The sequence below is a fragment of the Marmota flaviventris genome, chromosome X (assembly GCF_047511675.1).
Source record: "Marmota flaviventris isolate mMarFla1 chromosome X, mMarFla1.hap1, whole genome shotgun sequence".
Taxonomy (NCBI): Eukaryota; Metazoa; Chordata; class Mammalia; order Rodentia; family Sciuridae; genus Marmota; species Marmota flaviventris.
The window spans coordinates 31023065-31049760 of record NC_092518.1 but is presented as its reverse complement, the minus strand read 5'-3'; the positions used below and the strand labels follow the sequence as shown (position 1 = coordinate 31049760).

General features: G+C 40.3%; 1 protein-coding gene across 2 annotated transcripts in view; it reads right to left on the bottom strand.

The window, feature by feature from the left end:
- Positions 1 to 811: 811 nt before the first annotated feature.
- The window catches only part of Sytl5 (synaptotagmin like 5), a 112910-nt gene continuing 87025 nt past the window's right edge, over positions 812 to 26696 (bottom strand). For both annotated transcript variants that reach the window (XM_027927454.3, XM_027927455.3), the window contains 7 exons: positions 22108 to 22286; positions 19492 to 19591; positions 16831 to 16992; positions 7804 to 7912; positions 6199 to 6334; positions 2399 to 2607; positions 812 to 954 (listed from right to left, as the gene is read on the bottom strand). In XM_027927454.3, coding sequence (XP_027783255.2) covers positions 812 to 954; positions 2399 to 2607; positions 6199 to 6334; positions 7804 to 7912; positions 16831 to 16992; positions 19492 to 19591; positions 22108 to 22286 — 1038 coding nt within the window. The remainder of the gene's footprint in view (positions 955 to 2398; positions 2608 to 6198; positions 6335 to 7803; positions 7913 to 16830; positions 16993 to 19491; positions 19592 to 22107; positions 22287 to 26696) is intronic.

Below are 26696 nucleotides of genomic sequence, written 5' to 3'. Positions count from 1 at the left end.
CTTTTTAGTTAATGGCTTAGAACATTTCTAAAAATAAATGTTTATAACAGAGTTAATAGTTAGGTCATCAGTAGGGTGACCCTATATATCCCAGTTTACCTAGGTCCATTCTAGTCTACATCTGTTGTGGTGGTATAATTACTGAGCTCTCTTCTCTCAAAAGTAGGCTGATTTAGAAGATGAATTCCATAGTCACCAGAGCAAGCCCTGTCAGTCCATCCTGAAACACTACCTGCTCAATTTAAGTTTGCTACCATAACAGGAACAGGAACAGGAAACCATCCCCCATCGCGCCTTCTTTGGATCGCAGGAATTCCTAGGGTGAGCAAAGGGTGGCCAGTATGCCTGCTTTTAACTCTTCAAACGATCTGCCTTCTTAGTGGTTTCCTTTCTGCTCCAACTATTTGAGAAAACCTAAAGTAACTCAGAAAAAGATTGGAGACCCCAATCTCTAATTGCTTTAAATAAGCTTGTGCCATTTCTGTTACCATATAAAGCCTATGAACCACTACACAATTTGCTTATTGACAGGACAGTGTGGTATACTTTCTATTATCTAATCAAGGAGGCTCTGGTCCATGGACAAACAGAAGTGCATGGTTTCTTGTTTCTTTCTTTCTTTTTTTTTTTTTTTTTTTGGCACTCAGCAAGATCCTGAGTGTTCATAACACTGACATCTCTCCCCTCATGTCCCAATACCCTCAAGTGAAAAATGGCAGGGAAACAGAGTCCAAGGTCCTAGACTTGGACTACTGGAAGGAAATGGCAGCCAGACAGACAATCCCCAGTTATCCTCAAAGAACTGGTTCCTTCAGAGCCTACACTTCCCCATGCTGGAACGGAGCATGAGTATCCCCTCCACAGGGGTTCCAGGATTGTCGGCCATCTTTTGCCAAAGGCGTTGCTCTTCTCCCTGAGAGTCCATCCAATCCACATTCTTCCCATGGCTCACACCTGAATAAGGGAAAGGGGAGCGTTACATTTCACAGATGAGATATATTCACCTTATGAAAGGCACCTATCAGCCAGTGAGGGAGCCTTTTAATGAGAGAGCCCTTCTCTGGCTTGTTATCACTTCCCCATCTAATGAGCCCTGTCAGAATGGAATCAGTCCTTTGCACCTGCACTACTTTTTTTCTGCTTAGACAATGTGAGACCAATCAGGCCAGCTCTGGTGGTTCATTTCCTCTCCACTTTGGTAGTTCCATGGAGAGCTGGCTCACTGGGACCGAGTTAACATGACAGAATGAGCTGACTCCAGCTCTCTTTCTAACACAATCACTTCTCTGATCGGAGTGGCATAGATACCCTTAGATCTAATTAATCTACAAATAAGTAAAGCATTATAGGGGGTGGGGTTTTTCTCAACAGAAATAATAGTGCAGAACATATATGTCTGTCTAAGCAATGGGATAAGGAGGGTTTGGCGGACTGCATGTGCTCTGCTAGTGCTCACATGCTCAAATACTAGAATGTGCCCCTCCCCCAATACACCCTGTTATAGTTCCATCTTGTGGCACCAGTGGTGTGTTTCCATGACCTGTATAAACAGCACTAGTTACTATTTTTTAGAGAAAATAATTGGTTTTGTTTCAATTCTACCAGTATGAATAATGGCTGCAAGTGCCAGACAGAACAGAGAAGAGGATTAGGTAAACTTGGCCTTGAAGGTCCTGTCTTCACTATCAGAAGCCTGTGCTGTGCATACCTGTAATCCCAGCAGCTCCAGAGGCTGAGGCAGGAGGATCATGAGTTCAAAGCCAGCCTCAGCAACAGCAAGGTGCTAAGCAACTCAGTGAGACCCTGTCTCTAAATAAAATACAAATAGGGCTGGGGATGTGGCTCAGTGGTCAAGTGCCCCTGAGTTCAATCCCCAGTACCTCCCCCACAAAAAAAGCCTGTGCTGTCTTGAACAGTCTTTCCTAAGAAAAACCTAAAGACCCAAGAAAAAAATTTTTTTTTTGTACTGGAGATTTAACCCAGGGTTACTTTACCTCTGAACGACATCCCCAGCCCTTTTTGTTTTGAGACAGGCTCTTACTAAATTTCTAGGGCCTCATTAAGTTGCTGAGGTTGGTCTTGAACTTGCAATCCTCATGTCTCAGCCCCATGACCCTCTGGGATTACAGGCATGCACCACTGCTTTGCCCGCCAACATATATATGAATATAAACATTATACCTCCCAAACGTCTAGCCTAAGGATATGAAGTTATAGGAGTAATGGTTCTATTTTATCAATGAGCAAATCTTTAGCTAAAGGAATGGAATTTCTGTGATAATTTCAGGTCAGTTATTGCTGAAACTATATGAACATTTACTACACCTCATACATAAAGAAATCATGCCCTTGTGCCATGCTCAGCCACAGACTATCTCAGGGTTCCCAAGTTCCTCACCACTTCCAGAATTCAAACGAACTCCTCCTAGAAAGATGTTGCTGGAAAAGGCCTCCTTGTCCCAGATGGTAAGTTCTAGGCAAACATTCTTTATATCCTGGGGTTGCAGGCCACTGAACATGAAAGTATGATTCCACTGAGGATTAACACTCTTTTTTACGACCATAGTTTTGTGCTTTGTGGCTTTGTTGTCATCAGGGAGCAGGTAGCTGTAGGAAAAAACACAATCAAACCATCAGTGGGATACGCTCAAGTAATCATTTGAATTATGGGTAATTCCTGGTGTGTGTATGTATGTGTGTGTGTGCATGTGTGTGCATATGTGCGCATGCATACAAATGTGATATATGTATTTGATTTTCTCTCCCAGGTTCTTCTTTTGTGTGTGTATTGGGGAGATTGAACTCAAGGGAACTCAGTCATTGAGCCACATCCCCAACCCTTTTTTGTATTTTATTTATAGACAGGGTCTCACTGAGTTGCTTAGGGCATTGCTAAGTTCTGAGGCTGGCTTTGAACTTGTGATCCTCCTGCTTCGGTCGCCTGAGTCACTGGGATTACAGGCATGTGTCACTGTGCCTGGCTTCTCCCAGGTTCTCATATGTTTACATCTGGATTTGCATTGTGGAATGGCTGTTTAGTTTTCTTTTAAGTGAGGCAATAGTAATACACCCCCTCTATTTTTTCTAATCCTATTTTGGTCCTTCTCCCCATCTTGTAAAGGAAATACCTCCTCTAATAAATACTACCAAAAGCCCTTTTTTGTCTTTTCTTGGGTCACCTCTGAGCTGACTTATAGCCAGGATGGACAGTTCCTGGCACACACTTTCAGTTCTGCACATAGAGCACCTGTGTGTCTCAACTTCGCCAATTAAGACTTTGTTCCTGTGTGAGCTCAACTTATGTATCGAGCACCTTGGAATTACTGGTGATTCAATGCCTTTGGGAAAAATCCTCAATCAATGAGTTTTGGAAATTGGGGTTCCTTATCCCTTGAAGGGACAACCCTAAGGAACATTTACAGAGTTCCTTGTTGCCTCCTTAGTAAAATTGAGTCCTAGTGACCCATAATGTTAAACTGCCCATTAACATATCCTTTTTTCTTTTTAAATGAGAGAGAGAGAGAGAATTTTTTAATATTTATTTTTTTAGTTTTTGGTGGACACAACATCTTTATTTTATTTTTATGTGGTGCTGAGGATCGAACCCAGCACCCCCGTGCATGCCAGGCGAGTGCGCTACCACTTGAGCCACATCCCCAGCCCCAAACATATCTTTTTTTTTAATCAACCTTTCTCCCTCTTCTATCTCACCTTCTCCACTCTCTCATTGGTGCTTTTTGGAACTTCTTGTCCAATTAAACATGTGTGCTTAGGCCTTTTCTACTATAGTCAACTGTCCCAGGCTCTATGTACATGATGAATACTACTTTTTCTCCCTCAGGGAGCATGCTTTAGGGAAGGAGATTGATATGTGTATGGAATCAGTGCATCTGACAATGATGAAAAGTATCACAAGCAAGTGAGCTTACAATAAAGAAGATACAATAGATCATGTAAAATGTAATTTTGTGTACCATGCAGAGAATTCATGTTGGCATACAACATTCAGTCTCTATGTATTCCTCTAAAAGAAATCCCCATTTTAAAATTTGAGGTACAAGTGTGACCAGAATAGAAACTACCTCTAACCTAGGTAATGACACAGGCATATAATCCCAGCATCTCAGGAGGCTGAGGCAGGAGGATTGCAAGTTCAAAGCCAGCCTCAGCAACTGAATGACGTAGCGAGACCCTGAGACCCTGTCTCAAAATAAAAAACACAAAAAGGGCTAGGGATGTAGCTCAGTGGTTGAGCACCCCTTGGTTCAATCCCTGGTTTAAAAAAAAACAACAACAACACTACCTCCACCCTCACCCCCTGCCCCTTTGTAGCTAGTACAGCAACATGACTAGGTTCTGGCCAGTGGGACATATGAAATAGTTTTGTATGAAACTTATGGGAAGTATCCTACCAGCTGGAATTGGGATGGAATAGCTGAAATCTGAGCAGCTATCCTGGCGCAAGAAGTAGATACCATAATAAGACAGAAAAAATCCTGTGTCACTTATAATTATGATGTTTCCATGCCTGCCATGGGTACATTAGCTTGAGTCTTTTCTGACATGTAAGAGAAATAAAGAGAAACGTTTGTCTTTTTTAAGCCACTGTTAATTTAGCTCACTGACAAACTAATATAATTAAGTAATTATGTAATTTTAAAATGTTAGAATATTAAACTTACATAAAGGTCTATTCTTGCTCTCTCTCTCTCTCTCTCTCTCTGATTTTATGTTTGTTTGTTTTTATTTTTTAATTTCAGGGCTGGGTGCAGTGCCACATGCCTGTAATCCCAGCAATGTGGGAAGCTGAGGCAGGAGAATCACAAGTTCAAGGCCAGCCTCAGCATCTTGGTGAGGCCCTAAACAACTTAGCAAGACCCTGTCTCTATATCAAAAATAAAAAGGGCTGGGGATATAGCTCAATGGTAAAGCATCTTTGAATTCAGTCCCCATTACCAAAAATATATATATACATATATAATAAATAAATAACTTAAAAATGTCAGTTTCCTTTAAAATCAGCTTAATATTTAAATACAAATAAGAAATTTACTGGAAAGTTAGACTTTTTTTTTAATAGAGCAAAAGTGCTATCCTTTATTATTTCTGTTTCATAAATTCTCAATAGGAGAAAGTGAAAACTGTTCCAGAAGATAGTAAGTCACCCCTGTAAGGTCACAGTGAGGTCATGGGCCAGGAGCCATCCTCTTATCCCATAACACAGTGAGCAGCAGAGGCTACAAGTGGATGGTGGGGTTGGTGAGACAAACTGTACCCTCAAGATCCAAAAAAGTATTTCTTCTATGCTTCAATCTATTGCAAGAAAGAATGAAAAACTGATGAACGAGGACACACGTTCACCAATGGGGAAGCCCCAGATATCGGCTTCTCTTCACTATTGGCTATTGGCTTTACCAAAGTCACAATGTGCAACGGTGGGATGGGGTCAGATAGCTCAGTGGTGGAGCGCTTGCCTAGCACATGTGAGGCCCTGGTTTTAATCCCCAGCATGGCAAAAAACAAAACAAAACAAAAAGAACATTTGAGGATAAAGGCATGACTCATTTTCTTGTAAGAAAAATACACATTTCTAAGAAGGCTGCACGAGAAGAAAAAACTGTCATCTGACTCAAAGAATTAACCTGGTGGCCTGCCAGCAAAGGAACTTGCTTTACTTCATGTGCTTTATGATTCTCTGTAAAGCCAGCATCACGTCTTAGCTCAGCAGATGGTCCTGGAGGCTCTCCAGAACACTCTCTAGTGCCTATCTCCAAGGAAGATGCTCTGATTTGTCTACTTTAAAAAATTTCCCAAGAGAGCAAAATAGCAAGTATCCAATATTTTGGTGGTTGTTTTATATTGGCACCAAATAATTACAAACCATAATAAAAGTACATTATGCACAGAAAATCATACTTTTTCTTCCTTTAAGAAATGAATATCAAAGGAAAATCTGCTGGTCTTGAGGGTGAGAGAGACAGGAACTCCTGAAACATTCTGGAAACACAGTGTAAGCTTCAAGAAGTAGCTCCCTCGACATTCCTATTGTTTTAGATATAAGAGCCAGCACTTAGGGTGGCTGGCTCTTCCTCAGGACATGTCCTAGGAATGGAACATGGAAGCCTCATAGCCACCAGTCTTGTGGATCATAGATCTTTTCATCTCCCAAGTATCAGAAATGCACTAAAACAAAATTACCCCTTCACAAAGCTGTCAGAGGTGCCTCCTGATTTCACCGCTGTCAAATTCTTTGCTTCTTTGATGAACACTTCTAGTATTCCTCCAGACATTACAGGTGATTCCTTTTTCTTTCCCTTTTTAAAGGTCTTCTTTCCTGCATCAGCCACTAAAATGATGGGGGGTGGGGGTGGAGAGATGATGATCATGGATTCCACTTCAAAATCTGCAAAGAACATCTGCAAACATTGACTTCATTTGCTGACTGAATGGGGTGTTTATGCTATTGTATATTTTATATTTATTTAAATTGGATTCTCAATATGGAATTTCCTCAAAAGACTAAGCATGGAACCACCACATGACCCAGATATACCACTCCTCGGTATTTATCCTAAGAATTAAAATCACCATACTACAGTGATACATGCATACCCATGTTTATTCCAGCACAATTCATAATAGTCAAATTGTGGAACCAGTCTAGGTGTCCATAAACAGATGAATGTATAAATAAAATGTGGCACATATACACAATGGGGTTTTATTCAGTCATAAAGAAAAATGAAATTATGTCATTTTCAGGAAAATGAATGGAACTAGAGATATAATGTTAAGTGAGATAAGCCAAACTCAGAAGTTTAAGGGCCATATGTTTTCTCTCAAAAATGGAAACTAGAGAGGGAAATGGAAAAGAAAGGTGGGAGTGGATCTCCTAAAAATCAAAGGTAGATCAGAAGAGGAAAGGGACCAAGGGGTGGGACATAGGGAGGGAGGAAGTGCTGGGAGTGATATTGACCCATATCACTAATATATAATACTAGATTGTTGTATTGTGTATTGTGTGCATGTATGAATATGTAACAACAAATCCAATCAATATGCACAACTATAGTGTACCAATAAAAAAATGTGGAAAAAAAAAAGCTGGGTGTGGTGGTGCATGCCTGTAATCCCAGTGGCTCAGGAGGCTGAGGCAGGAGGATCGTGAGTTCAAACCAGCCTCAGCAAAAGTGAGGTGCTAAGCAACTCAGTGAGACCCTGTCTCAGTGAGACCCAGTGATCGAATGGCCCTGAGTTCAGTTCCCAGTACCAAAAAAAAAAAAGTGGGAAGAAATAAATTTGATTCCTTCTAAATGAGTCTTTCATTTGTATTTGTTGCAAGAAAGTGAACAAGTAAACTTCAAAACTTAACTAGTCCCCTACAAAGCATACTTATCACAGGATCTGAAAGAAGGGATCAGAAAAGATCCTGAGAGCTGCTTCTAGAGTCACCATTATAATGAGAATTATAAAAGCCAGACACAAGCACCAAGTCTCCAAAAGAGAAAATTCCATAACTCTCTTTTTGTAAATTGTCAGCTTCGGGCAGGGTCGGCTCTAGAGTTCAAAGCCAACCTCAGCAAAAGCGAGGCGCTAAGCAACTCAGTGAGACCCTGTCTCTAAATAAAATATAAAATAGGTCTGGGGATGTGGCTTAGTGGCCAAGTGCCCCTGACTTCAATCCCAGGTACCAAAAAAAAAAAAAAAAAAGTAACAGTAACATAGCCCAACCAATCCCTGAGTGCCATTCCATATTTGTAAATATAGAATGTCATTGATCAAAGTCATTGATTTTTACTCTACCTTGAAGCTGTCCTTGTGGAACCATCAGGTAATCCTCTGGGGGAATGTAGCGCAAAACAACTGTTAGTTCTCCTTTGTATTGAAGGCCAATGTCAGCAGCAAACTCCATCTGGCCAAAGGGAGACAAGAAAGAGGTGAAATGCTTGGCATAGAGTATTGCAACCCATGTTTGAATGTACAGTATTTGCTTGGTGGCTTAAATGTGAAAATCCATTTCCATTCAGCTATGTTAGTTCTTATTTTTTGAGATGACTTATAAGAAAGCCTAGAAAAGTATACTAAGACATTTGCATATAACTTTTTTTGCATATAACTTTTAACATTAAAATAAAAGGAATTTGAAAGGAGATATATTACACATATTTTGTCCCTCAATGGATATTGAATAATACCCTGAAGATTAAGCTATCACCTATCATATGCATACAGTATGCAGTGTGAGGCAGGAATAAATATGCCTCAGAAACAGTTCCAAAAGTTATGTCTCCCTGTCTTTGATGTCTTGAAGCTTTTTTAAGTGATCAAGATGGGGAAAGTAGGCAGTCATGCTTGATTACAATGGGCTGCCAGCCACCCATTATTGAAGGCAGTATTGGTAACTTGTATCATCAAATATCAATATGGATAAAAATATGAAATAAAAAATGTAGAGAAAATGGTTCACTTAAATATTGCTAGCAGGAATGTAAAATGGTGTGGCCACTCTAAATAACAGTTTTATAATTTCTCCTAAAACTAAACATGCAGCTACCATGCAACTTAGAAATTAAACGTTTGGGCATTTATTCCAGAGAAATGAAAAATTATATCCACACAAACATGAACACTAATATTCCTATCAGCTTCATTTGTAATAATAAAAAACTGGATCCTGGTGTGGTTACAGATGGCTGTAATCCCAGCAGTTCAGGAGGAGGAGGCAAGAGGATCCAGAGTTCAAATCCAGTCTCAGCAGCTTAGAGAGGACCTAAGCAATTATGTGAGGTCCTGGCTCTAAATAAGATACAAAAAAAGGGCTGGGAATATGGCTCATTGGTTAAGTTCTGTTGCTTTTTGGCTTAAATTAAAATATACTGGTGATGTTGTATAAAATAGACAACAAGTCTTATGAAAGTAGAACACAATATAGATGAAGCCTTATAGCATTATAATTACATACTGCAAAGGTCATCTTGAAGCACATATCTAACATCTTGGTGGGGGGTAGTTTTGGTACTCTTTCTAGAAGATTCCAAGGTAACACCCTCTCCTGGCATATTACCATTTCCCTTCTGCAATGAAGTCCTGCTCAAAATAAGGTAGTGAAATTGAATTCAGTTCCATTCTACAAACATATCCAGAATGCTTACTTTTTATTAAGTACTTTGCTAAGTATTGTGGGGACACATGAGACACAGACCCTACTTTCAATCAACTTTCAGTTTATCCAGGTGATATCTGTGGTAAAAGCTCTATTAATCTACCCACATTAACTGACTCATCAGATTAATTAATGTTCTCCATCCCCAGTGAAGAGCAGGATCCTCTCTACAACAATCACTGTCTGCTTCCATGAGCAGAAAGGCATGCTCACCAAGAGTCCACTGCATTAGTCCCCTAAGCTCTTTCTGCTAGCCATATTTGTGATTGTCATTATATAATTTGATATCACATAAGTTGATTGGTGCAAAAGAAAGCTGTTACTATAAAAATTTAAGTTGAATATTTTAGAAAAGCCTAAGATCCTAAAACAAGGTTGCTATTATTTAGGTGTGGGCTTAAAACTGTAAAAGAACTGGACATGGAGTGCACACCTGTAATCCCAGTGGCTCAGGAGGCTGAGGCAGGAGATGGCTAGTTCAAAGCCAGCCTCAGCAACTTAGGAAGGCCCTCAGCAACTCAGTGAGAAACTGTCTCTAAAAAAAAAAAAAATAGGGCTGGGCTGGGGATGTGGCTCAGTGGTTAAGCACTCTGTGTTCAAGTCCTGGTACAAAAAAAGGCTGAAAACATTAGAAAAATACCATGAACATTAAGAAAGATTTTGCATTTGGTTTACTTTGAAACCATTCTGAGTTTTTTTATTATTATTATTTTGTTTGTTTGTTTTGGTACTGGGGATTGAACTGAGGGGGATTCTAGCACTGAGCTACATCCCCAACCCTTTTATTATTATTTTTTTTAAGTTTGAAACAGGGTCTCTGTAAGTTGCCCAGGCTGGCCTTGAACTTGTGATCCTCCTATCTCAGCCTCCCATGTAGCTGGGATTACAAATGTGCACCACTGTGCCCTGCTGTAAGTGTTCATACATTCTGGTTTTGCTTTAGAAAAACTCAAGTGAGAAATTTTTGTTAATGTTGCATTAGGAGGTAAAATTAATTCCAGAAAGATATTCCAGAATTTTAATTACTAAACCCATAGTCAAACAAAATTGTCTTCAATAATGGAAGATATACACATGAATGGACAGGTAATTGTTTTAAAGTAAAATATATGTTCAAGAAAAATATTGAGAAACTGAAGTAATCAAACCAGCATGTTACACACAGACCAATGGAACAGAACAGAATCGAGAGCACAGAAATAAATACACACCTTTATGGTTAACTGATTTTCAACAAAGGTACCAAGAACATACAAAGAGGAAAGGAAAGTCTCTTCAATAACTGGTGTTGGGAAAACTGAATATTTACATGCAGAAGAATGAAATTAAATCCTTATATCACATAAAAAATCAAGTCAAACTAGATTATAGACTTAACATAAGACCTGAAATGGTAAAATTAGCTGAAGAAAATAAGGGGAAAGTTCATAACACTGGTCTTGGAAAACATTTTTGGGATATGACCCCCAAAACACAGTCAACAAAAACAAAAATAGATAAACAGGATAGCATCCAAGTAAAACACTTCTGGCAGAGGAAAGAATCAACAGAGTGAGAAAATAATCTATTGAATGGGATAAAGGATTAATATTCAAAATGCATTAAAAGTCAAATAACATAGTAGTAGGAAAATGAATAACCTGATTAAGAACAGGCAAAGGGTCGGGTGCAGTAGCACATGCCTGTAATCCCAGCACATGCTCAAGAGAATCCCAAATTCAAGGCCAGCCTTAGCAATGTAGCAAGACACTGTCTCAAAATAAAAAAAAATAAAAAGGGCTGGGATGTAGCTCAGTGGAAGAGCAACACTGGTTCCATCCCCAGTACCAAAACATACAAATAAATGGGCAAAGGATATTCAAGACATTTCCCAAAAGAGGATATGTGAATGGTTAACAGGTTTATGAAAAATGCTTAAAATCACTAATCATTAAAGTAACACAAAACTATAATGAGATATCACCCCAAACCTGTTAGACTGGCATTATCAAAAAGACGAAAGACAACAAAAGGAAAAAAAAATATAGAGAAAAGGAATCCCTTTGCAGGCTGTTGGTGGGAATGCAAATTAGTATTAGCTATTATGGAAAAATCATGGAGGCTCATAAAAAAATAAAAGTACAAGTGCCAGGAACAGTGGCGCATGCCTGGAATCCCAGTGGCTCGGGAGACTAAGACAGGAAGATTGTGCGTTCAAAGCAAGCCTCACCAATGGCAAGCAACTCAGTGAGACTCTGTCTCTAAATAAAATACAAAATAGAGCTGGAGATGTGGCTCAGTGGTTAAGAGACCCTGAGTTCAATCCCCAGTACCAAAAAAAAAAGAAAGAAAGAAAGAAAGAAAAAATTAAAACTACAACTACCATATGATCCAGCAATTCCATTACTAAGTGTAAATCCAAAGGAAATGAAATCAGTATGCTGAAAAAGATCTATCTATACTATTATATTCATTGCAGCATTATCCAAACAGTCAAAGTTATGAAATAAACCAAAGCATCCATCAATGGGTAAATGGATAAAGAAAATATGGCACATAGGTGCAATGGACAATACCATTCAGGCTTTAAAAAGGAAAGCCTGCCCTTGGCAGCAGCATGGATGAAACTGGGGGACATGATGTTAAGTGAAATAATCCAGGCACAGAAAGACAAATACTGTATGATCTTACTTATTTGTGGAATCTTAAAAAAGCTGAACTCGTGGAAGGAGAGAGGAGAATAGTCATTACCAGGGTGGTGGAATTGGGGGCGGGGCATGTTGAGGAAATATCAATCAAAAGGACACAGACTTTCAGTTAGGAGGAATAAGTTCATGATATCCATTGTACAACAAACATGCTGACTATCCTTAATAGTGATGTATTGTATTCTTAAAAGTTGCTAGGAATATATATATATAGTGCGTGTGTGTGTGTGTGTGTTTACCAGGGATTGAACCCCAGGGGTGCTTAACCACTGAGTCACATCCCCAGTCCTTTTTATGTTTAATTTTCTTTCTTTTTTTTATTTTTTTGGGGGGCACTGGAGATTGAACTCAGGAGCACTCAACCACTGAGCCACATCCCCAGCCCTTTTTTGTATTTATTTAGAGATAGGGTCTCACTGAGTTGCTTAGGGCCTCATATTAAATTGCTGAGGCTGGTTTCAGCTCATAATCCTCCTGCCTCAGCCTCCCGATCTGCTGGGATTACAGGCATTTTCCACTGCATCCAGTTTATTTTTAATTTTTTAAATATCTTTATTTTATTTTTATGTGGTGCCGAGGATTGAACCCAGTGCCTCACACATGCCAGATGAGTGCGCTACCACTTGAGCCACATCCCAGCCCTTATTTTTAATTTTGAGACAGTGTCTCACTAAGTTGTTTAGGGTCTCATTTAAGTTGCTGAGGCTGGCCTCAAATTTGTGATCCTCCTGCCTCAGACTCTCAAGCTGCTGGGATTATAGGACTGCACCACCATACCCAGATTTGCTAGGAATTTTTAAGTATTCTCATTATAAAAATAGGTATGTAAAGTAACACATGTGTTAATCATCTCGATTTAGCTATTCTACAATGTATTATTATTATATTTCAAAACAATGTCTTGTACATGAAAACTATATACAACTTATCTGTCAATTCAGAAAATGAATTCCTATTAATAATCAAAGTATTAAAAATGCTTTGACAGCAAGTATTTGAATGTGGGGGGTTTCTATAACTTTATTATTAATTGACCTACTACTGGTCCTCTTTGCTTCTACTACATAGAAAATTTAATGTCAGGCTGGGGTTGTGGCTCAGTGGTAGAGCACTCACCTAGCACGTGTGAGGCCCTGGGTTCGGTCCTCAGCACCACATATAAATAAATAAAATAAAGGTCTATCAACAACTAAAAAAATGTTTAAAAAATAAAATAAAATAAATGGATGGAACCAGATACTATCATGCTGTGTGAAATAAGCCAATCCCCCCAAACCAAAGGCTGAATGTTCTTTCTGATATGCGGATGCTGATTTACCATAAAGGAGGGGAGGGAACTAGAAGTTCATTGGATTAGACCAAGGAGAGTGAAGGGAAGGGAGGGGGATGGGAAAAGGAAAGACATAGAATGAATCTGACAGAACTTTCCCATGTTCATATATGAATACACCACCAGTGAAAGAAACTCCACATCATGCACAACCACAAGAATGGAATCCTAATTAGAACAAGTCATACTCCACGTATATATAATATGTCAAAATACACTCAACTGTCGTATACAACCAGAGATATGAAAAATTGTGCTGTGTATATGTAATAAGAATTGTAATGCATTCTGCTGTCATATATAAAAAATTACATAAAAAGAATAAACAAATAAAATTAAGTTATTTTAAAAAAATTTTAAGTAAAAAGAACAAATTAAAATACAAAAAAAAAGAAAAAAAAGAAGATTCAGACGACATCCACCATTTTCTCCTTTCTCAAAAGAAAGATCCATTTTCCATTGGAGCAAGAAACAATTTCCAGTGCATTTACAGGTATAAGGTGGGGTAATAAATCACAGATCAAAGTCTGCCCAAACTGCTAAGCATAGAAAGTCTTTCAGCTAAATGTAGTTCAAAGCTAAAGCGAAAGTGAAATATAAGTTCCAGAACTTGCATTTCCTCTGTGCCTGAAGACAGAAAAGGAATGTTTCCTTGGAAAACCACTTATTCAGACTGTCATGTTTCAGAAATCCTTATTTTTATAATAGCACCTCTGGGAAGGCTAGAAGGGCAATTCATACTGACAAACACTTCTTGTCTGCCTCCCTAACATGCCTTTCAGAAGGATAATGAGTTATAGCTAATAAATAGTTCCATGTCATGTGGCAAAATGGAAGTTAGACTTTATGGTACTTGAGTTTGACATCTTGAATTCTTTCTCTGTCTGTACCAGCCTCCTACTGGCTTCTGCTGAGACCTAACACAAACAAAGCTAGGTACCAAGCAACTTTCAGCAACATAGAATCAGTAAGCAATAAGGCAGGATGTTTTCTGCCATTCCCATTGTAAAAGGATGTCACTATTTTCGAATGTTTAAGAACTATTCATTCTAATTCTTCATTACTAGGGAAGTTGGTCCTTGTAGCTCATGCTTGGCTTCCTCAGATGGATAACCTACCAGAAACATCTAATCTCCAGGGCTGCTCATATCCTAAGTGCAGCTGTTGGAGTGCCTATAGCACCAAATGTGTAAGACAGGAGATTGAGAATAAAGTGACCCTTCACATAGCTGGCCCATAATCCACCACACATAGCACAGCTGCTATAGTTTAGATCTGGAATGTTCCCCCAAGGCCTACGTGTTAAAGGCTTGGTCCCCAGCCTTTGATGCTATTGATAGGGAGGGAACCTTCAAGACGAGGGTTATAATGGGAGAAAGCTAGGTTATGGGGGTCATGCCATTGGAAGGGATATTGGGACCCTGATTCTTCCTGTCTCTCCTTTTTGCTTTCTGGCCGCCATGACATGAACAGGCCTTCTCCACCACAAGCTCCTGTCCTTGGTGTACTGCCTCACCACAGGTCCAGAAACAACCAGATCAATGAAACTGTGAACCAAAATAAACCTTCTTTTTAAAAAAAGTTGATTATCTCAAGTATTTTGTCACAGCCACGAAAAGCTGATTAACATACAGCTCAACATATAGAGCATGCCTTTGCATCTGTCCTCCCCAAAGCAAGTCTGAGTCTTCGGCCTTTCTTCTAAATGTGTCAGAGTAGGCCTGGCAGAGGACGATGATATGGATTAGAGAAGCTAGCTTCTTTTGGGTTCCCCAGTTTGGGTTTAGCAAACTCTGAGGTAAAGCGTCTTATGCAAGTGATTTATTAAGGAAGTGTTCCCTTGAGACACCAGTGAAGGGGTGGGAGAAGCAGGTACAATCTTGGGTACAATGGAAGGCAGTTTTGGCCTGAGGTGGCAGGGGTGCTCTGGGGAATAACTAACACTTTGGCATTTTTCTCTTTCTCAGTAAGGAAAGTAGGTTTGCAAGCTTCCTCACCTGTTGGTTATTGACTAAGAGTTGCCTCATGGCAGGGGTACAAAACCTCTCAGGAATAAATGACTATCTACGGGGGCAAAAGCTATAGTAGTCTGAGGCCAGGTTTCTAAAAAAGAGTTTCAGGTGGAAGCTGTAGAGTGTAATCTCCTAGAATAATTAGAAATCTGAAGGGATCTAGCAAAGGAATGATGGTTTATTCAGACAGTGAACACAATCAGAATTTTTACCTTCAGTAGCTCAGAGAGACCCAGAGAAGCTTCCTGCTTATGACAGAAAGGGAAATACCCTATGGTAATATGGAGGCGATTACCTTGAAAAACTGTGACCTTAGGTACAAAAGATGTCTTAAGAGAGCAAAGTCTTTCAATCAATTCCAGAAAATTCGCTGGAAAGATGCTGCTTTTATCTCCAAACTAATCTTCAAAGAGCCCCTATGTCTCCCTGCCCTCCTGTCCCAAGTACTGGGGATTGAACCCAGGGGTACTATACTACTGAGACACATCCCCAGCCTTTTTTATTTTTTATTTTGAGATGGGTCTTGCTAAGTTGCTTAGGACCTCACTAAGTTGTCAAGGATGGCCACCAACTTGTGATCCTCAGCCTCCTAAATCTCTGGAGTTAAAGGTGTGCACCACCATACCTGGCTTTTACTCTTCCTTTGACTTAAAAGTTACTATAAATATAGAGAAACTCTAGTTTCTTAGAGTGAATCCAAGGATCTGTTGGTCTAGATTACAATATGACCTATTAAGGGCTGGGGTTGTCACTCAGTGGAAGAGCACTTGCCTAGCATGTGTCAGGCACTAGGTTTGAGTCTCAGCACCACATAAAAATAAACAATAAATAAAATCTTGACAACCAAAAAATATTTTAAAAAAAGAATATGACATACTATACTGGTACTTCATTTCTAGAAAATCAGCTCTAAGCTTGTTTTTCTTGAGTTATCTCAAGACCTAGGTTATGAATCTCAAATGTATGAATGTAGTAAACCAGATATTTTGGTTCACTTCCTCAAGTGAACTAACACAAGACTATTCTGTTTATGGTCTGTAGAGAATGCGAAACAGAGATAATGTTTTGAGATTGATCATGCTCCATAGGTTTGTTTTTTCCTATGTGAAAATGAAAATTTTCTCTTTTTATTTTATTTTTTGGTACTGGCAATTGAACCCAGGGATACTTTACAATTGAGCTACATCTCCAGCCCTTTGTATTTTTTTTAAATTTTGAGACAGGGTCTTGCTAAATTGCTGAGGCTGGCCTCTGATTTACCATCCTCCTGCGTCAGCCTCCTGAGTCGCTGGGGTTACAGGCAGGCACCATCATACCTGACAGACTTCCTCATTCTAATAGGATCATATAATGTGTTCTTCATGGTTACCCACGAAGACCCTCAAATGATGAATGCATTTTTAGTAATAAAACTAATAATATATATGGTTATACAGCTTGCATTATCAGACAATCTATATTGATGAAGTTTTCAGAACAATGGTATTACAATGTATATGATAATATTATTCCAAAATATGCTCAACTAATCTTTGTAGGTTATCACTAGATACCTGGAAGCCTTCAGATTCTTCAGGCCTATGACATTAATTTTGCCAGACTGCATAACTGTTTGACTGATTTGGAAGTATTTCCTACCTTGGGCTGAAGCACAAACCACTCATCACATGGATTTTCAAAGTTCCAGGAGTCAAAAGGAATCTCCACCTCTCCGAGGAAGCTGTTATGTCCAAATCGATCATAGTGCCAGACCGAGAGCTGCAGAGTTCTCGTTTCCAATTGGGTATGGCTGATGGTGTACTGCAAAGGAGATTTACAATATCACACTCCGAAAGGAGGGTTCTGTGCAGTTCCCGACAGGTTGACATTTACTTCCATCATCTTCAATTCACAGACATCAGAAATATGAACAAAACTAACACAAAGAAAACTTTCTTTGTTTTTGTGACAATTGAAGTTGTTTCATAAAAATCATTTTGCACCAGACCTGATGCTGAAGTATATATCAATAAATTATCTGGGGGGAAGGGCAATAAACTCCAAATATGGAATTAAAAAACATTAGGTGATAAAGCTTCTCCTCTGTCTAATTTTTACCTGATTTTCATTTGCCCATTTTTTCACATCTACTTTTTTTGAGGGGTGGGGGGTACTGGAGATTGAACTCAGGGGCACTTAACCACTATGCCACATCCTTAGCCCTATTTTGAATTTTATTTAGAGACAGGGTCTCACGAGTTGCTCAGTGCCTCGCTTTTGCTGAGGCTGGCTTTGAACTTGTGATCCTCCTGCCTCAGCCTCTGGAGCTGCTGGGATTACAGGCGTGTACCACTGTGCCCAGCCGCTCACATCTACTTTGTAGTTCAAGGTTTAATATATCAATTCTCCAACTTCTGTGCTGTATTTATTCATAATGAAACCTCTTCAGTTCCCCAAAGTTGGGAGACATTATCATTCTTATTGACAACAAGAAGCTTGTAGACACCAAACTTCATAAAGCCTGGTCTAAATGCAGAGACGAAGATGAATACACAGTGAGCAGAAGGGACAGATTACTGGGCTAGCGTTTTATTTTCCAGCAGAACGATAGAGAGGGCCCCATGCCCACACACCCTCCAACCTTCTGCTCATTCCATGAAATCACCATCTGGGCCACACTTCAGACTGATCTCTCTCTCTCTCTCTCTCTCTCTCTCTCTCCTGTGTGTGTGTGTGTGTGTGTGTGTGTGTGTGTGTGTGTGCGCGCGCGCGCACTGGGGATTGAAACTATATTTCCAGCCCTTTTCATTTCGAGACAGGGCCTTGCTAAGTTCCTTAGGGCCTTGCTAGGTTGCTGAGGCTGGCCTCGAACTTGTGATCCTCCTGCCTCACCCTCTCGAGTTGCTAGGATTGCAGGCGTGCACTACTGAGCTCAGCAAAACAGACTGATTTCTGATCTTGGATTTGTGTCAATTTCTGTCTTTGCTGTTACTGACATGATAAACTTTGGCTCCCTGCTTCCTGAATTTATTCTGCCATTATGTTTGGCCTTGTCTTTGTGACGTTGTTATGGCTACTGGTCTGTCTTGATATTGGCTCCTGTTTCCAAACATGCCTTCACTAAACCATGTGGGCTCATGGCTTTTTGCCATCGCCAATTTCCTCAGATATTGGCTTTCTGACACCATCATTCTGAGTACAAGTCCATACATTTTCCTGGGATTGGCAATAACTTCTACATTTCTTTTTTTCTTTTTTGCACTGGGGATTGGACTAAGGGGCGCTAAACCACTGAGCCACATCCCCAGCCCTTTTTATTTTCAGACAGAGTCTTACTAAATTACTTAGGGCCTCACTAAGTTGGTGAGGCTGGCTTTGAACTCATGATCCTCCTGCCTCAGCCTCGTGAGTCTCGGGGACTTTAGGCATGCACTACTATACCTGGCAACTTCTATGTACATTTTATTCTCACAAAATATTTCTTACCAGGTAAGATTGGCCCAGAGTGAAAGAAGGGGTTGTTGTATGGAAGTCAGTTAGAAATAGAAATATCTTTAGGATTAGGACCTGGGTCATATTTTATCTAGACCACTTTCTCTGACATTACTTAAATCTCACTCACTCTGCATCTCTACCAGTCATTAACCACACATCTAAATTTACTCAAATTCTGAAACCCTAACAAGAAACAATACATATCCATGCTGTTAGTGGAATAATGGATGTGTACAAAGTGACCTACTAAATAAGGGTCAAAATTGTGACAAACTTCATTTGGAAGGGCATCTGAAAAAGCAGTTTTCCCAAGGGTGAAATGCACTTTGTGACAAGATGGGACTGATGTTCAGATGTAATTCTGTGGAATCAAGTCTACTGAAGGTGCAACTTTAGCAGCAGCAGAGAAATAAAAAAATTAAAAGTGATTTACATTTTTTTCTTTTCCAAGAACTGTTAGGAAGCTGGGCACCGTGGCACACACCTGTAATCCCAGCACCTCGGGAGGCTGAGTCAAGAGGATCATGAGTTTGAAGCCAGGCTCAGCAATTTAGTGAGGTGCTAAGCAACTCAGTGAGACCCTGTCTCTAAACAAAATACAAAAAAGGGCTAGGGATGTGGCTCAGTAGTAAGTGCCCCTGAGTTCAATCCCTGGTCCCCGCCCCCCCCCCCCAAAAAAAAAAAAACCTGTTAGGAAAGCCAGGGTATTACAATCACTTATTCCAATTCCAATTTTCTAAAACATACATAAGTTTTGACATGCAAATTAAACCAATGAGGTTGTGATCGATATCACATGAGTTTACTATGAGAATATTTACTTACCTTTAGTATTTCATTGAATTCTGGATTGGTGCCTGTTCTGATTTTGGTCTTGCGCTTATTGTTCCGGGACTTGTCAGGAAGAAGATATGACTTGACATAACTGTGGATAATAAAGGATGAAAGTAATCATTTGGAAACATCTATTTTGTAAGAAATGCTCAGAGACTTCAGTGAATAAAGGGCAATAGGTAAGTATAAGAGACAGAAGGAAAGAGAATGTAATGTATATATCAAGACACCTTAAAATATAACTCCGATTGGGCTGGGGATGTGGCTCCATGGTAGAGTGCTTGCCTGGCATGTTTGAGGCCCTGGTTCAGTCCCCACACTGTCAAACAAAACAAAAAGAAACAAACAGACAACTCTGGGCAGCTGGGCACAGTGGTCCACACCTGTAATCCCAGCAGCTAAGGAGGGTGAGGCAGGAGGATCACAAGTTCAAAGCCAGCTTCAGCAACTTAGGGAGGCCCTAAGCAACTCAGAGAGACCCTGTCTCTGAACAAAAAAATAAAAATGGCTGGGGATGTGGCTCAGTGGTTAAACACTCCTGGGTTCAGTCCCTGGTACCAAAAAGACCAAAACAAACAAATAAACAAACAAAAATAACTCTGGGCCCTTAAAAAAAGAGAAGTAAATTCTAGTGGTAAAGATGGCAGATTCTGGAGTTAGACCCATTGATTTTGGATCACCCATGCTTCACTGGGTCTCAGCTTCTTCTAGTGTAAAACTGGGATGAGGAGCTGAGGCTATAGCTCAGTTGGTAGAGTGCTTGCCTTGCATGCACAAGGCCCTGGGTTCAATCCCCAGTACCATAAATAAATAAAATAAAACTGGGATGATAACAGTATGTAACTCATGGCATTGTGAAGATTAAATTAGTTGACACCTGCAAGGAGAAGACATATTGGACCACTCAATAAATGTAATCTGTTTTCATTATCAGTGTTCTTACAAATTTTCTAGGGTATAGGCCTCTCTATTCTTCATCCTGCCTTCTGATGTTGGGGAGTAGGGGTCAATGGTAATGAGTGATGAAAGAAAATAGTGAAAAAGGAGAAACAGAAAACAACAACCGGAAGTCATAAGAGCAATTGTACCCAACACCTTGGCTTGAACTATTTTTTGTGGCAGGGGCGTCATAGTAGACGTAGAAATGCGTGAGTTGCTGCCAGGGTTCTAAAGTATATCTGCTGGGGTTTTATATTTTATTTGTTTATTTTCTTTGCTGCTGGGTTTCAAACCCAAGGCTTCACGCATGCTCAGCAAGCAGTCTTCGCTGAGTCATAAACCCAGCTCCTGCTAGGGTTTTAGATGGCCCCCTTCCATGCTAGTCAAAATGATTATTATATTGGTCCTGGAACCCTCTGAAATTTAGTTAAGGGGGCAGATGGACCAATCTATAGTCAGAATCCAATCATCTGTCTACTTTAGGATACTTGGAACCAGTTTTATTGAGTTGTTCATTGGGCTTAGGTCATGTAATATGCAAAAAAGAGTTAACATAGCAGGCCTGAGATTGCCATTCTTAGAAAAACTTGCTTGCAAGTTTTGCCCTTAGATGTCATTTGGGAACATGGATTTCAGGAGGGTTCCTACCATTCTTAGAACTGATAAAAGTCGCTCACTGGGCCTAAACTGTTTGTACAAACAATATAACTTATACTGAACATGTGTTTTCTTTCTGAGAGCCTAGAAATTTGGTACATGACCAGCTGAGCCTCTTAGAAGCTTCCCTGGTAGACATTTCACAAGAATTAAGAGCATCATGTGTGATTCCCTTGGAAGCTTGAGTCTGGTTTATTCGGGACTTTCCCTCTCACGTGTCTTTTCTCTTTATTGCTTATAACTACATGTACATTCCTGTGAGCCTTTCTAGTGAATCAATGAACCTGGCAGTTGTCATGGGGACCCCTGACTCATCTTTACATCGAGCTCCCCTCCAACATGTCATGCTTCATACTGGACCACTCAGGCTGATCCCTAGGATCCCCAGAGCCTCATTAATTGCCCTTCTGAGTTGTTAAATTGGGTAACAGCTTGGTAATTATGTCTGGAAGTTTTCCCAGAACAAAAATCAAGAGGATAGATACTCTTGTACATCCTGGGTATGCCAACATGTTGGGCTTCTACCTCAAAGAGTGATCTCTGTGCAAAATACAAATTTGTCACTGCTGAATTATGTTGAGTAATGGCCTCTTAAAAATAAGGTAACCAGCTGGGACCCGTGGCGCACATCTCTAATCCCAGCAGCTCAGGAGGCTGAAGCAGAAGGATGAGGAGTTCAAAGCCAGCCTCAGCAAGTTAGTGAGACACTTAGCAACTCAGTGAAACCCTGTCTCTTAAAAAATATATATATATATAAAGGGCTGGGGATGTGGTTCAGTGGTTAGGCACCCCTGGGTTCAATCCTCAGTACCCCCCCCCCCAAAATGAGGTAACCAAGGATGTGACCATTATATGTGTACTTCAGACAACATTTAGAAGGATGTATGGGAGGAAGGTCTCTGAGCATGCTCTGAATCCAAAGGAACGCTTAGGCTCTTTGGAAACAGAAACACACATACACACAAAGTAGGTGGTACTTGGCATGGTCTGAGGAACATGCTATGTGCTTACGCATCTGTCCTCTGTTTCTTTTCATCTCCTATGGCCAGATTTCTGCAATTCTTGACATAAATGTAGAGCCCGCCAGTTTTGTAGCAGTAGCTGATGTGCAGAAGGATCTCGCCACTGACCTTCACGTTGCCATAGTCTCCTGTTTCACTGTAAACACTCATCATGCTGTTAAGGCTGGTCTGGAAAAAATAAAAGGAAAGAAGGCACCTAGTGTTATTGTAAGAATCTCTTCACAGAATCCACCCCCTTCATGGATTACCATTCCTGTTCTTTAGAAGGAACAGGGAAGGGGGGCGGGCAGTAAGGGAAGAAAGCCAGCAGCTTGTTTTGCTGGTGGAGAAAAATCCCAGAGCAACAGACAACAGATCTTGTACCATTCAAAAGGAAGGCAGGCAACTTGCTCAGAGGGGAAGCACTGCCTTTCCCCAGTTAATTAAACCTTTGGCTTATTCATGAGGAATTGTGAATGTCCCCTCTCCTCTACATCGCTGCAACTTTCTGCATTTTTACTGGCAGACTCAAGTTCAATGTGCTTCAAAGTCTGGAATACACTGAGCAGGACAAAGAAAAGCTCATCTCATACGCGGTGCTAGCAAAACTTCTTTCTCTGACATTCAACAAGGAGCATGCATTCAGTTTCGGGGAGCCAGGGCAGGAACTTTAGCTTTAGCAAGGGCAGGAACTCATGCACTGATATCTGCTTTGATTCCTCAAGTTACTCTGTGACTATGTAGGAAGTGGCTTTGTAATTCTATGTAAAATAGCAATCCACAAACTATAACACTAACCAATAAAATCATAGCCCTACCAAATAATAAAATAAAAAATTCCCCAAAGGTCCAAATCTTCCAGAATAAACGAGGCTTTTGACACTAATGACATGAGGCCTATTTTTAATACATGCAACAAAATAATCCTTTAGTGCTAGAAGCAAAAACTATATCTTTGTAATGAAATGAAGACCCTTTTGAAATGAAAAGATCTTAATTGTTTTAGCTTCCAAACTTCCTCGTGCTGAGAATGGAAATTGAGAAATCCCCACCCCACCCCACCTGGGGTCCCCCACCCCCCAGATGCCAGTGAAGCCCAAACTGTGACTTGTTTTCTGGCTAACACAAGCCAGCTAAATCTATATATGTGTATTTCCTGGCTTTTGTTTTGTTAAACTGTAACTGCTTCTATATGACCTGCAGAGAAAGAAACCATGCAGCTGCTTCTCTCCAGTTTTAGCTAAAGACACTAAATTTGTTTTCTCCTTTGGGGTCCTTTGCTTTTTTCTCATGCTGGTGGGCAACTGAAATCTCACCAGCTGCAATCTATATAGTAGATTCCTTGGCTTGGCTGCCAGTAACATTAACAAGACTTTCACATAGACCAGTGACATGCATGAATACCATAGAAGGCTTTCATGAATGATGGAATGATCCAGTAGTTTTCGTAAACCCTCTTCTGCAAACCACTGAAGACTATGGTAAATGCAAAGAGAGTTTAGGTTTTCTACGTGTGTGTGTGTGTGTGTGTGTGTGTGTGAGAGAGAGAGAGAGAGAGAGAGAGAGAGAGAGAGAGAGAGAGACTGTTACAAACGCCATTGTGTTCCTTCAATTGCTTAGAGTGGAGCTATTCAAACAATAGTATGTTTGTGACCTTGCTCCTGTCTCTCTTCTAAGCTTAAGACAAGGGCAAAAGCAAATCAAGAATTCTGAAATTATTTGGAAACTACAGCTTAAAGAGAGAGAGAGTAACCAAATTTGTCTTTCTCATTCCTAAAACAAAGCAACAGAATGTACACGCATAGTAGGTGGCTTTCAGCAGTGCTTTTCAAACTTTCAATGATAAATCACCTGGGGATTTTTTTTTTTTTTTGACTGAGATTGAACCCCGGAGTTCTTAACTACTGAGTAACACCCTCCAGTTCCTTTTATTTTATTTTTTAAAAAACATTTTTAGACAGGGTCTGTCTAAGTTGTTTAGGGCCATGCTAAATTTCAGAGGTTGACCTTGAACTTGCAATCCTACTGACTCAGCCTCTGGAGCTGCTGGAATTACAGGCATGTGCCACTGTTCTGGCACCTGAGGATCTTTTAAAAATGAAGATTCTGACTAATGATGCAGTCTGGGTGGGGGTCTGAGATAATGCTTTTCCAACAAACACCTAGATCCAAAGTTCCCAAACAGTAAGTACCCTAGAACACAACAGCAAGTTCACAGGAGCATCAGAAAATATTTTAAAGAAAACACAGCATCATCTATCAGATACCACACAATATACTAACTAGTAGTTTCCAGTGTCACTGTTAAATCATAATACTTTTTTTCAATGGCTACGTGAAGTTGAACTTTTGGCAGTTTCTGCAACACAAAGCAAATATTTCATAAAAATGTGGAACGGGAAATGAAAGTGATGATGTCTAATCAGATTCCAAGATTTGAGAAACCATGTGAGGCTCAGCAGACACATATGTCCTAATCAGTAAGTAATTGGGGCTATTTAAGAATGGAGCCAAGATATTATTTTGCCTTCTATTGACCTCTATTATTTTTTTCAAAATGGTTATTGTTAGTGCCCAAGTGATTATTAAGTTGTTTAGATCTAATGACTTAATAAATTGATTAGTCAGTTGTTGCTTTTGGTCTAGGAGAGCCATAAAAGAATTATCCAGACTCTTAGAGGCTTTGTGAACTGAAAAGGTTTTGGAGTCTATCCCAGTTTATATAAACTGGTCCATGGACCAGGCTTTGAGTACCAAGGGCTTCAAGAATAAGCCTCAAGAGGCTGGGGATGTGGTTCAGTGGTGGAGCGCTATGCCTAGCGTATACAAGGCTCTAGGTTCCATCCCCAGCACTGTAACAGTGGTCACATCACCTTTTGAATATAGCCCTTGCTGCTTATTTTAAAAAGGATGTGTTTTTATTTTCCACTTCTCCTTCTCCCCCTCCCTAACCTGGGGACGGGGAACAAGATTACCTTGAGATATCAGTCCTTCAAGAGAAGGAGATGTCAAATTAACAAGTGAATTTCATCAAAATATCAGGATATACCTGGAATGCAGCCTTTAAATAGCTTCTTTAAAAGGTCTGTGCTAGGGCTGGGGGTATAGCTCAGTTGGTAGAGTGCTTGCTCAGCACGCATGTAGGCCCTGTGTTCAATTCCCACCACCACATTAAGAAAAAGCTAGCTGTTTTCCCTAAAGAGCAAAACCACGACCTGGGAGTCCTCTGTGCCTCTCATTTGCTAGCAAAGCAATAAAACTTCTTTTTCCTTTTTCTCAAAACCATGTCCTCTTAACTGGATTGACTTTGGGACAAGGACCAAGCTCCAGCTTTCAGCAACAGCACCACCAAAAAAAAAAAAAAAAAAGCCTCAATTCTCTCATATCAATTCAATCAAGCCTTAATTCCCACACATCTGGCTCACAAAAATTGTTGGCAGTGTCAAAACATTCAGAGAGGTTAGGTTTCTAGTCGGAGGCTAAATCTAGTCAGAGGCACATTTAGGTAGGTCCACACCTCACTATCTCCTTGTATGGCTGACTTGTGTCTTCACGTCCCTCTGTAGCCACATGGTCCACATCCCTCTGTAGCCACATGGTCAAAGAGGAATCTCTGTAAGCAGGGGATCCCCACAGTATAGAAGAAAATCTAAGAACCCACAAATACTGAGGTTTGGGAGAATTTAAGGTAGTATGGCAATTTTACTCCTAGCCAAACTTGATGCTCTTTTTTTTTAATATTAATTTTTCAGTTTTCGGCTGACACAACATCTTTGTTTGTATGTGGTGCTGAGGATCGAACCTGGGCTGCACGCATGCCAGGCAAGCGCGCTACCGCTTGAGCCACATCCCCAGCCCCAAACTTGATGCTCTTAAGCAAGCCCCGGCTGTGACTATAAAGATGTTCACTCCAAAGACCTTGTTAATGATGAGTCATTATAGATTGTGTCTTTTTTTTATGATACTGGGGGTTCAACCTAGGACTATGCTACCAATGAGCTACACCCCTAGCACTTCTTTTTTTTTTGGTACCGGAGATTGAACTCAGGGACACTTGACCACTGAGCCACATCCCCAGCCCTATTTTGTATTTTATTTAGAGACAGGGTCTCACTGAGTTGCTTAGGGCCTCGCTAAATTGCTGAGGCTGGATTCAAACTCATGATCTTCCTGTCTTAGCCTCCCAATCTGCTGGGATTACAGGCATGTGCCACAGAGCCTGGCTCCCAGCCTTTCTTATTTTTATTTTGAGACAGGGTCTTGCTAAGTTGCTTAGGTCCTCAGTAAATTGTCCAGGCTGGCCTCGAATGTGTGATTCTCCTGCCTCAGCCTCCTTAGTCACTAGTATACATGCATGCACCACCAACACTGGCTTGGAGGTTTGCATGGTGACTTTTGACTAGCACCCAGATTCTAATGTTGAATGAATTGGAATACTTGAGTTCTCCTAACCTCATTCATCTTTTCAAAAGAGAATCTCTGGTTAATGGGACACAAATCAGAAAAAGATATATGCTGGAAGAATTGCCCACCAAATCATGTTTCCCGAACCATGGAATTTGTGAAGTACAGTTGGAAAGAAGGAAAAAGAAAGTTTGA